This window comes from Egretta garzetta, unplaced genomic scaffold (genome assembly GCF_000687185.1).
Source record: "Egretta garzetta isolate BGI_Z169 unplaced genomic scaffold, ASM68718v1 scaffold293, whole genome shotgun sequence".
NCBI lineage: Eukaryota > Metazoa > Chordata > Aves > Pelecaniformes > Ardeidae > Egretta > Egretta garzetta.
Window position 1 is genome coordinate 2,729,716 of NW_009259318.1, and position 12,426 is coordinate 2,742,141.

At 39.1% G+C, this 12,426-nt stretch overlaps 1 protein-coding gene across 1 annotated transcript in view; it reads right to left on the reverse strand.

Moving 5' to 3' along the window:
* Positions 1-3,516: 3,516 nt before the first annotated feature.
* The window catches only part of KLHL42 (kelch like family member 42), a gene marked incomplete at its 5' end in the record, with an annotated part of 12,714 nt that continues 3,804 nt past the window's right edge, over positions 3,517-12,426 (reverse strand). The window contains 2 exons of the mRNA XM_009636502.2: positions 3,517-3,986; positions 7,918-8,111. Coding sequence (XP_009634797.2) covers positions 3,535-3,986; positions 7,918-8,111 — 646 coding nt within the window. The remainder of the gene's footprint in view (positions 3,987-7,917; positions 8,112-12,426) is intronic.

Genomic DNA, 12,426 nt, shown 5'->3' on the forward strand with positions numbered 1-12,426 from the left:
TCTCTTAGCCTTGATGAGAGCAACCTTCTTAAATGCTTCTCTCTTTTATGAGAAGGGACTAAAGTTCCCAGAGTTTTCCATTTACTCCTCCCTCAGGACTTTGGAGGGTGTTGTTCTCTGTGTTGTTCTTTCTTTCAACTTGGGATCATCCTCTGCCATGGTCAGCTTTTGCTGGTTAGTATCAAGTCGAATTGGTCCACGAGAGAAGATGAATAGTGGATATGTAAGCACTGGATAACCCAGACACAGCAGGAAAGAAAAAGTTTTCAACTTGGATATAGACTTGAGAACACCAAGACTAAGAAACTTTGATGAACTACAGGCTACCAGGTACTGGAAAAAAAGAAGAAACAAACAGACTGGAAATAGCCATCAGTTCAAAATAAAGGTAATTAGCAGAAACCCAAATGAGATTATTGGCTGCCTTATATCCTGCCACTTGCCATGAAGCAGTTCTAATAACCAAGTAAACAGTTAAAACAACGAGAATATAAGTAGTTCTTCAGATGTTCAAGATGTCTTACAAACACTACACTACTACACCAGACAAACCATCTGTGTTCCCACATGATGAACATTCCTACTCACGTGTTACATTTGGGGATGAAGATGCAAGAAGGTGGTGTGATCTTCCCAAGCCCACACAGTAAATTAGAAGCAATATCAGGATAACACAGGGAATTTCCAGTTGATCAGACTGCAAGGCCCCTTGGTGTACACTTGTATTGTCATTCCAAAGCAGCTTATTTGTCCTTAAGTTAAGGACCTTTTTCCTCCCACCACCAAAGAAAAGAGAGCACACTGAATCACTGAACAACATTTCTATTGGCTAAAAAGCAGCTTTTTAATGATTGCCTGTTGGTGACTCTCAACCAGTTTTCCTTGCCCCAAAGGGCAGAAGCTGCCCAACAGTGCCTTATGTGAAATATTAATGTGATCGAAAGAAAATGAAAAGGGCATGGGACAGTCATTACAATGTTTGGGTTTTTTCCTGAGGTATGAAGGCCACTGACATTGAATACTTTTCTGTACAGAATTTTGTCTAAGAAAATTATTATTTATTTCACCCTGTAGCAATACAGTCCATTTAGATTATTACAGTCTGCTGCTGCCACTAAATTCAACACCAGTTTTGATTTGTGATTGTAGTAGTTAGATGTCAGCATATGAGGAATTTGCACTATGGATTGACCAAAGGGTCTGATTATTTACAGTCTGAGCTGCCTTTCTCTTCTACATTTGAGCAGGTTCTCCAGATTTTCCACTTGATCACTGGAAGCTGAAACCAACATGTAGATAAACCCAGTGTGGAAATGCCTTGTGAAAAAAAGAGTGATCATAGCTTTTGAAATTATGACTGCACTAAGAAATGAATGGGTTTGAAAGGACTTGCTTAGATGTATCATACTTGCAAATCTGGGAGTGATGTGTTTTCAGTTGATTTGCTAGGCAAGCGAATATGACAACTCAGATGCAACTCCCTCCACCAGTATTGATCTGAGTTGACTTATGGATGACTGTAGGGTACTGAATCTAAAACTGAAAAGAAATGAAAGAAAGCAGGTAAATTAATGTCACTGAGATAATTTATCACCAGACACTGTCACACTGCATATGTTTATTCTAAAACCCTTCTGAAGGAAGAATCTTATGAAAGTCACCGTATTTCTTCACCACAGAAGAGCCATTGTTTGGTCTGATACTGCTGTCAGAAGAGAACAGCTGCTCAGTGCACTGTGTTTTTGAAAGAATAATCACAGGCTTAACTCATTAAATTCATGCATATAGCTGAATGGTAGACACTAGTCTGGGCCTAAGCATAACATACTCTGCCAGGCTGCAAAAATTCCATCCAAAAGGTAAATCTTTGGATATCCAAAATACCCGTATCCTAAAAGTGTTCAAACCCAAATACCCTCATTCTGGACCAAAGAGTTTCCTGGGACTTCTCTGTTCAGGTTGCTATGCATGATCAGAAGTACCAAAATTATGCACCTAAGCACTGAAGGTGTGAGAGGTAATTGGCAAGGCACTTCAAGTCTGATAGGTCTTTTAGTCAGCACTGACATCATGCAAATCCATGGAGAAGCAGGGAGTTAAAAGAACCTTGAGGGAAACACTGCTGTCTCCTCCTCCTCTGTACAACAGGCACCTATCTTCAAAAGAAGATTCAGATTGCTGAATTCCAGGTTACAAAAAAGAAGACAACTCCACATACTAGGAACTTGTTCAGGTGGTATCTCTCGTCTTCTCATGTGGAGAAACAGCTGGTGCAGAACCAGCATCCCTGCAACGTGTTTAGCACGTCTAATCTGTTTATCTCTTCCCTAAAGGCAGCCACAGGGAAACCTTCCCACAGTGACCAAGACCACCTCCTTTTCCTGCCGTGAGGATGCACATTCCACACCTGGGCAGGTGCCTTCAGAAGATGCTTATGAACCTGTCTGCTAGGGGGCCAACCATGATTATAGTTCCCTCAGGCAATAGGCAGGAACTGGGAGAAGGTCCCAGAGCATCTATTCTTGAATCCCCACAAAGGAGTATTCATGGTGACCATCTTACCGTGCTCTTTGTAGAAATTAACAACTTTGGGTGGAAAACTTGAGGTAATCTCTATCAAGCTCCTGGTAACACAAGAAATGGCCAACATTCATATGCATCTGCTTTGGGTGGTGTTGGCAGGAAGTCATTTACACGAGTCAACCCTTCCATACTGAGTGATGGATGTCCTGGATGACTGTTATCAAGCAGGATGTGCCTGGTGCAGAATCACCATTGCATGTGCTCATGCACATTTTCCTAACATGTAGCTTGTTGCCAACTATAATTTGGTCTATAACACTCAGTACTACAGAATACACAAGGTAATTAAAACTTAAAGCATTTCTGAAGATGAGCAAACTTCCCCATTTGAATTTACAGTCATTTTACCTCTGTCTTAACAGTAGCAATAAATGCTGCCAACTTCCATTAAAGGAGCATCTCTTATCCAACCAGTAACCATAAGCCTCTAGGCAATTCCTCCCAGTCCCTGGCAAAGCATTGCATTACAAATAATTCAGGGGAAGTTCTTCTTTCTTGATGGTACCCCAGTTGCTGGCACCTTTGAGAATCTCACTTCTTACCATAAAAGAGATAAAAATGAGATAGTATAAACATTTTTAAACATTGTGCATTTGACAGGACACAGCTTAAGTAAAAACTGCATTTTAGAAGTAATCATTCTCTTTGCGATTTTCCTTAGACTTACTATTTACTTTATTGAATTATTTCCACTTTTATCATGTATACTCCTGGTATACAATACCTGGTGAAATTTAAATCCAAAACAATAAAATTTTTAAACTGAAATCCTAAAACCGTTTCTGGAAGCATTTATCTTAATACTGGATTTTGCAACTTTTTTAAAGAACAGAATAGGTATTTTATGCCTACGTTATGCAACCACATTACATTCTGGAACTGGAATTATTTAGAGGGAGCAATATTTCTTCCAAGAATGATTAATGAGCTGAAAAGAAAAACCTGATGCTATTACACTTCTCGCACATCAGGCAAATACATAGAACAGATCAGCATGTTTTGTCCAAAAGCTGGAAAGCGTCTTAGTGACTCCCAACTGTCCGTAAATATATTATACTTAAGAAAAACACGGTGCTCCAAGCTTGTAGATAAAGTAATATCCCTACTCAATATATAGACTCCATCATTGTGGAGTGTGCAAGTCAAGTTAAGACCCGATTTTGATGTGTTCTCTTTGAGGTAGAGCCATTCTTTGGTAGCAATGTTGTAAGACTGCACGGTTAACATGTCCTCACTTTGGCTGGATTTTTGGTTTGGTCCAAGTTCATGAATACAACCCCCTACCAGATATATAGTTTCTTCAACAGAGAGCATCTGTTGTTTGCGAACATGGACATCACAAAGTTCAAAGTTGGTCCAGGAATCAGAAGTGGGACAGTACTGCAAAATGTTCATGTTCCTATCTGAAACAGAGGAAAGATATTTACAAATAAATAAATATATTAGAAGGTGCTTGTGGAGGAGGATTCTTCCTCCCTACAAACTGTATCAGCCATTATTAAAGATTGCTAATGTATTACAGTGCAAAAGCATAGCAGACCAGGGAAGAAATGCTGATTACTGAGAACTGCAAGTCTTTGCCCTTGACAATGAAGTTTGAACATTCTGTTCCTTTGCAGAGGGAAAAGTTAAGCTGCTTCTGGCACATTACGTGATGTGAATGGTCTGGGGATGCAGATTTTAGCAGAATAATCACTACCTTTTAACTTATGCTTTTAATTTTGTCTCTGACTGATATGTAAGAAATTTTTAAGAAAAGGGAAATGGAGCAACGTTCTGCTCTCCAACAGCGATCACAGATGAATCAAATTATCAGGAACAGAGTATGCTTCATTAATGGCTGTCAGGTGGTGATTTATCATCCAAGCTTAACTTTGATACTTTGCATTTCATTCCATAAATCAAAGTTTTATGGAATAAAATTCATAAAGCTAGTTACATTTCAGCAAGTGGCACGTATGACCTAAGGGCACATGTTCAGCACCCCACAAAGAGAGAATATACATTGTCAAAATCATTTAAGAACTGGGAACTCCATGCGCCAGCATCAGACAGAGGCACAGAAACAAGGTGAAGCTGTACCTATACTTCCATTACAATTCAGCAGATGCATGTGTTCTCAATACCATTATTCTACAGAACTGTTACAATACCACCCTGATTTATGGTGCAGTGGAGGGCCTGGCTTTGTCCAAGGCTTCATGAAATTAACACAGAATGCACAGGGCTCCTTAGCTAGTAACTTCAGTTTCAATCTCTGGAGGCTTGAGCTTAAATCCAACCTGAAGTGACAAGCGGCAACAGGTTTGCAGACTCCAGCCTGCTCTTGTAATAATATCTGCTCCATAATACAAGTCTATCCTGCATGACGATCTCCAGATGAGCTCCCAAGTGGAACAGCAGACAAGTGATATACTGACAAGTTATGTAAGGGCACAGGTATAAATAGCCATAAATATAACTGGCTTGCCATGAATGAAGTGCATTAGCAGCATGTTAGGGAGGTGCTGCTGTAGCATTTGCTTGCACTCTGATGACTTTCAGTCATTGCTTATTTCTGTTCATAGCCTTCCTGAACACCTAATCCACATGAAATAAAGGAAAAAAGAGGGAAAATATCATGGCAATGCTTTATGAAATTACTGATCAAAGCTCTACATATAGGTGATCTTTATCTACAAATCATGTATCTTTCTCTGACTCATGGTGGTGGTGGGGAAATCCCAACATTCCTAGTAATTAAGTTTCTACGCCTATCTATAGCAGCAATTTTCCCAGGTAAAAAGTGCTATGGACTGAAAGGGGGCATATGAAATGGCAGTCTATTGTGACATGGCCCTCATTTGCTCAGTCCAGAGCCTGGGTCTTTTATATCCACTGAAATAAAAAAACCAAAAAAACAACAAACCAAACAATACAAAACATAAACATTACAGTTCCTAACATGGAGTTTCTATTAGGGTCTAGGTTCACAAGTGAGAGCTGAGAACTGGAAGGAGGCTCTTTATTCAAGAAGTGTCATTATAATTTACAGTGGGGAATTCCAGATCCTACTCTCTTTTGGAAAGTGTAGTCTCAGGAGAAGGCTCTACACAGATCAAAAAAATAATCCACAAAACCTAACAAAACTACAGTCTTACTGAAGTATATGCAGAAATACTAAAAAAATGTACATATTAATTGCTTCATGTGTTTTATTTAGTGAATTTAGTGAAACAGCAAATGAACCTCAGCACCTCTCAGATAGTTATGCCTTAACACCCTCCAACATCTGCGTAACTTGGAAGGTAAATCCTTAGTGTAATTGCAGCAATTCTGGTTTCTAAGTCTGATAGCTGTCCTAAGCTGAGGCAACACAGAAAACCTGATGTTAGACCGCCACTGAGGAAAGGATCTTTATAACAAGCACAGGCATTTGTTGTCCTGAATGGTCTTGGATCTAAACATAAGCCTAAATGTGCTTGTTATCCACTGCTCCTAACTTTGTACTGTTTTACTATCCCATTTCCATTAAAAATGTCTTTTAGGAAAAGACCTAAGAAAAGATCTAGGAAAAGACAGAGGCCTGAAGGTCAGTGGCAATCCCCTGAGGTGTGGAAGAAGCAAGAGGTGACTCACTGACTGTCCTTCTTCAGTTGAAACCACAGGTAGTAAGTTCTGAATAAGGCACTTAGGAACATAGGGCAGCAATCCTGACTGTGTATGCTTTGTTAATGAATTTAAAGGGAATAAGATCTGCAACAGCAACATGTTGATATTCCTAGCCATGACACCAGGAGCAGGCAGCCTGAAGAAAGAACAGCACCAGAAAAGGAACTTGCAAAATGCAGGGGACGTAGGAGAAAAGCTGGCACTCCCGTAATTTAGCAGCACTATTGACCAAATCAGAGCTTTTTCTTCTTACCACTTCTTTCTCTTTCTCTAGATAAAAATGACAAAAACCCTAATGCCAGTCTCTATAGACAAGTCTTCTCATTACTCTCTGTTTCAGCCCCTTCTCCATGTTCTCTGCTCTCTTGTCTCAAAGGGTGTTTCTCCTTGGGTCTGACTTTTCAGCAGAGCAAGTGTTGTATGCCAGACATCCCGTCAGTCTTAGTGTCGGACATCGGGGAGCACAATGCATCCCAACAGATCCTTTAGTGGGCATGACCAGAGGACTGGGACTGCAGAGCACACCACAGCATGGCCCTCCATATGGACACAGGCACTCTGTTATCTTTTGTTTTCCTCAGTGAAGCCACCAGGTTCTGGGTCAGAATGGACCAAACAAAACATTTTTGAAGGTTATCATTACCACAAGGACCATGAGGGGTGGAAGTATGTCTTTTATAAACCTTACAATGGTTCAGAGCTAAAATCTGCTCAGGCAGGAGAAGGGACAGCTTGTTCTAATGTCAGTTTAGCTTTGATTGCAGTACTCTCTGTAAGAGCTGATCTCTTTTCTAATTTTATTCTCCATTTGGAAAAAAGTTTAAAACTACCGTGACCAAGCGAAGTGGGAAAAGGCCTAGAGATAGGATTTTAAATTTAGGAAATCGCGGTAAATACTAAACATTTGACATGAAAAAAATCTGACTTCTAGAACTCTGAGAAAATGGTATTCCTCCCAAAGAATGGCACTATGTGCTTAAGGAATGAACAAATGGGAGCTCTTTTTAAGTGGCTTGCTTTTCCACTGGAAAAAGAAAAAGAAATTGTCAGAAGAGAATGCAACTTCAAATCCTTCCCTCTGTACAGTATCCTCAGAAAGCAGGGTATAGAAAGGAAGTAAGTAAAAAATGCTTGTTCCTGCTTAAGCTTTTGATTAATTATTCAGTTATTTCAGCACTGAAAATTTTACCTATAGCTTGAATTTGCCTGAAAAACACTGAAATGCTATAGTGAAAGGATCATGACATCTATTAATACATGAGAAATACTAATGCAGGCAGATAATTTCTTCATATTTTTCCTCCTGACAGTCTAAAACAGGCATTTAAAAATTAAACAAAGTGTATCTGTTGAGACCTCTCTTTCTACTGTATGATCAAAATCTAAAAAAAGGAGGGCTAAGCTGGGTGCTGACGTAACCATCAGTCTGCTCCCTCAGAATAACAGAGTCCCAGGTCCATGCAGGCCCTGAAAAAATCCAAAAAATCTGATTCCTGTATGACAGAGCTAATTTTTTTTTTTTCATTTGTCAATTATTTTCTACCTGTGATTTATTTCTACACGTCTTAATGAGTATTATGCAGCTTTCTTTATCAGTTAAAAAGATTTCCTGAAAAAGAGAAGAAAATTATCTGGGCATTAGAAGCAATCAGGTTAAAAAAAAAAAAAAAGCAAGCTTTCTACCTCGTGTAGTGTATCCTCCGATAACGTAGATCTTGCCCTTGCATTCGCAAGCTGAGAATTCTGCAAGAGGGTTTGGCATGGATGCTACGAAATTCCACCAGTCGTTTTCTGGGTTATAGCACTCCACGTTGGAAAGGGATTGACCACCAATGGCATAGAGCTTTCCATTTACAGCCAAAAGCTTAAAATTGGACCTGAAAGAAAAGATTGCAGCATTGAAATAGGTTAAATAGATGTACCAAAAATATAAAAGAGAAAGTTCTTCCTACCCAGGCTCCAATACACTCATCATTGCTTACAACTTGTACCATCACTTCATATATTACAGCATCTAAACCCTTCTGTGCAAGGCCAAAATTCTGTAATTACGCTTTAATTACTTAGGACAGTAACCAGTGACATTCTGGATGTTAATGATGTTGATGCTGATGAATATTTTATTTTGGATTTCAATCTGTTACAGTTTGAGCTCTAAATGTTTAGTTAACTAATGTGTTCAGTACATGTGTCAGTTTTACTAGGCTTTTAGTAAAGTACCTTTAGTAGAGAAAAACGTATTATATATACACACAGTCAAGGATATTATTTTAGTTAAAATTGCAGAAATTTCAAACAAGACTTGACGAATGCCTAAGAATGTGGACTTGTCTTAGCCTGTAATACAGAATCTCTTTAATAACCCTAATAAACAGAAATTTAAAGCAGCACACATTGAATCATGTTCTGCAAAAGAAGGAAGAGAGAATCTCCTGTACCTTATTCAGCACGAAACTACTAAATACATCCTCCATCCTACTGAAGCAAGACGTATCCGTAAATTAATGTTCCACCCATAGTTGAACAAAATACATTGCACGCCACAGGCAATGCCCTGTTCTTTTATTTCTTATTCTGTTCCATTGTGCTGTTATATTTCACGCATGGCAAAGGATTTCACGCATGGCAAAGGGCAACTTTCTAATTACTGAAGAGCAAGAAGCTTTAGAGCTTACCATTTTGAGGTAATGTAGGCAGGAAGGAAAGGTCTATGGATGTTAAAGGTGCAAGCCTATACGAAGAAATTGGAGGGCTTGAAGTTACAGGGCTTGCATGCTCTGCTATGCCTTCCAGCTATGGAAGCTGGTCTAATAAAAGATGAGCTCTTCCTCTCTTCAGAAACAGTCTCACTGCCTAGAAGGATCGTTCCTTCTCTGCTGCTGAGCCAAATTGAGATTTTACCATCCAGTATCCCGATTAACTAGATGTGTGAAAGTCACTGGAGTGTACCAGCTCAGCATAAAGCCAAATACGGAACTGTGTTATGTCTGTAAAACTGAAGCGGTGCTTTAGGCTTGCATTGGCCTGCTGGGCAGTTAAGTGAGTTTCACTCTGCATGAATCCAAGATTCAAAACTTACCGCTAAGTAGTTTTGCAGGATTTTGTCTGGACAAAATGAACCCTGCTTAGCAGCAGACTGCCCTGCAATTGCTTTTTATTAAATATATTTGGAAAAAGAATTTGTTTCCAGATGGAATCATTTTGTTCTTGTCATCCTGATATAGCTTTGGAAACTAAAATGCTCCTTTGAAGGAATTAATTGCTTTTTATTCTTTTTTTTTTTTTTTTTTTTTTTTTTTTTTTGCTGACATTTACGATTAGGTCAGTCTGTTCATCTCCTCTCTACAGCAATTATGTTTTCCATCGTAGAGAATCCAGAATAACATGGCAATCAACAGCGGGTACAAAATGAGGATAATTACTTGCAAAACTTTATGGTTTTCAAAGCAATGTACCTGTTCTAAAAGTTACGGTGCAAAAAAAAAATTCACAAATTAACAGGGACAAAACCACAAAATGTAAATGCATTTTCTAAGCAACTCTTTAAAATCTAAAGTACAAAGTCTGTAGCTCTGTGCCTATGATGGAGATGGCACAGGATTTTTTGCTTATCAAACGATTCACATGCACACAGATAGCATTTCCCTATTCTAAGATCTTCTAGCCACTTTATAAACATGCTAAAAGTTCTGCCACAGAAGACATGAATTAACTGAACAAGCGTGTAGTATCAGAACTTTAAAGAATTCAGGTTTCCTAATTCACACGTGCTTCTCTAGTTACCCTCTAATTGTAGCCTCTTACTACTTCATCTGAGTGGAGGTTATTTATACAGTTTTTGCTTGGTGGCCTTCGTATTACTGAATTGCTTCTTGCAGCACAGGGAAAACTACCTGGTGAAAGATGTACTGCACAACTTTCAACTTCAATTATTCTAGAAGGAGGCCACGTACGTTTGTGTCAGTCATTGAACCACTTCCAACACTTGTTAAAATGGATGACATGCAGTGGAAGTATCTCAGATTTATGGAACACGTTAACTATAAGGTTCATTTTACTCAGAAGTAGCTGTAAGTATCCATCAGCACACTTTATATGAAAGTTTGGACAATGGCTCAGTATATTATGAAAAACTTCTGCCAGTCACCTTTCCATGCCAATAACAGCAGGTGTTTTTATGGAGAGTGCACATTAGGAAATATTTAGTGTATTTTTATACTCTTTTAATGTGTTGGAGCAGCTGGAAACAAGGAAAGCAAATATTGAGCAACCAGCCAGCTCTCCACAACTAACAACTGTTCCATGGACTAGAGTTTGGAAACAACGGAGCTGAACAGTCCGTCAGATTCAGCTGCGATATAACTCCACTTGCATCAGTGAGCTATCTAAACCTGGGGGATCAAAAGTACTTTCCAAATGCCAGGCCTAGCGCATACCCTTCTTGTTGGGACAAGACCAGGTATGAGCTGTCTTCTCATGTCCCTCATTTCCTCTGAAAGGAATCCCAGGAACACAAGCAAGAGTGAGCTGCAGGGTTTTACCATAGTTCAAAATACATTTTTCATTCAATAAAGACAAGTGTAAAGCAGAATATGCAGGAAGGAAGAAAAAATAATGCACAAATGCATAGGATCTGGGGTCAGAGGGCATAGCTTTCTGAATACAAGACAACATTCAACAACTGGCAAAAACCCCCACATTGTTCTGGATTGCTTTAACAGCCACAGATGTATCTGTAGGAGACCACTATGAAAGTGGCTATAAAGAGGACGGTAAGCATTCTTCTTGTTCACTGACAGATATCATTCATTGAGTATACAACAAGAAAAGGTTAGCACAGATAATTAGAGAAGAATTCCTGATCAGAGCTAAACATGGGAACCAGTTACCTGCGAGGAAGGAGGTTGGGACTTACATTGCTGGAGGGTTTCAAGAGCAAGTTAGACCTGTATTTGCAAGGAATGCTTGGTCCTGCTGTAGAGCAGAAGGGTAACTAACCTGTGGTCCCCTCCTGCCAAATGATCACCTTTAATCTTAAAATTTCTCACAGATCAGATTACGTCTTTATTCTAGATTTAAAGCATTGACAACAGAGATGAAGAATCATAAAAACAGTTATGAAGGCAATTCCAAAGCATTTTATGCTTTTTGAATTAACCACTTTTTTTTTTTTTTTTACGTTCATTATATGAGTCTGCAGAGCACACTGCATCCGACCTTTAGCTTTGGAGGTGTATGATACATTTGTGATAAATGTGACATGACTATTTCTAACTTTAAAATTTTTGAAAAGTCTATTTTCCCCCAACACAAAGGAATTCTGAGTAAAAAAAAAAAAAATACGGAAAGAGAAGGTCTCATAAACCACTACCATTCCCCAGAAGCATCCTCTCCTATATTCCTGTAAGAGTCCTCAGAGTGGCAGCAGTTCAGGCACAGATTGCTCACAAAAATCATGTTCCACGTGCATGTGTATTATCCCAGCCAGGGGCTTACAAGGGTCTTCCAAGCCTGGAAGATTTACCTGCCATGAGTGTTCTGAAGGAAAATAAAAGTGGAATATACAGCTGTAACTGGCACATGTAGTAGAAATCCTATGAGTATATTATTTTTAAATAGCAAATGTCAACGGTCAGCATCAATTTAAAGAGAAGTATGGAAAGGTATTGAAGGGCATTACTTGAAGAGTCCCCAGAGCACCTTGTTACTTTCCTGTCCCCAAAGACCACACGTGGTCTTGGGCAACATTTACATGAATTTTCTTCCACAAAAAAAGCCCAGGAAGTTCTCTGAAGACACTATTCCAAGTATAGCAATATGTCTAGAATTAAAGATCTAGAAACTGTGATCTGTTATGGACTATTTGTGACTGGCACCAGATTTAGCCCTCAGATGATGAGAAATTCCAGGCTCGGTCAGGGGCTTCCTCTATGAGCCCCAGCAGATTATTTTATCTCCCTTGTGTATGCGTAAATAGGGAATAACACTTTCTCAGGCTTATGTGGGCATCACAAGAATAATAGACAGGAGTTACCTGTTGTGAATGAATTTGAAACTACAGTAATAAGACCTCTACATCTAGAAAGCAAGCTAACAGCTATAACCTAAAGCAGAATGACTGCTAAGTATTCAATATACATCTGATGGCTTTTGTCTTCTACTTAGAAGTAAGTTGGGACTATTTCATCTATG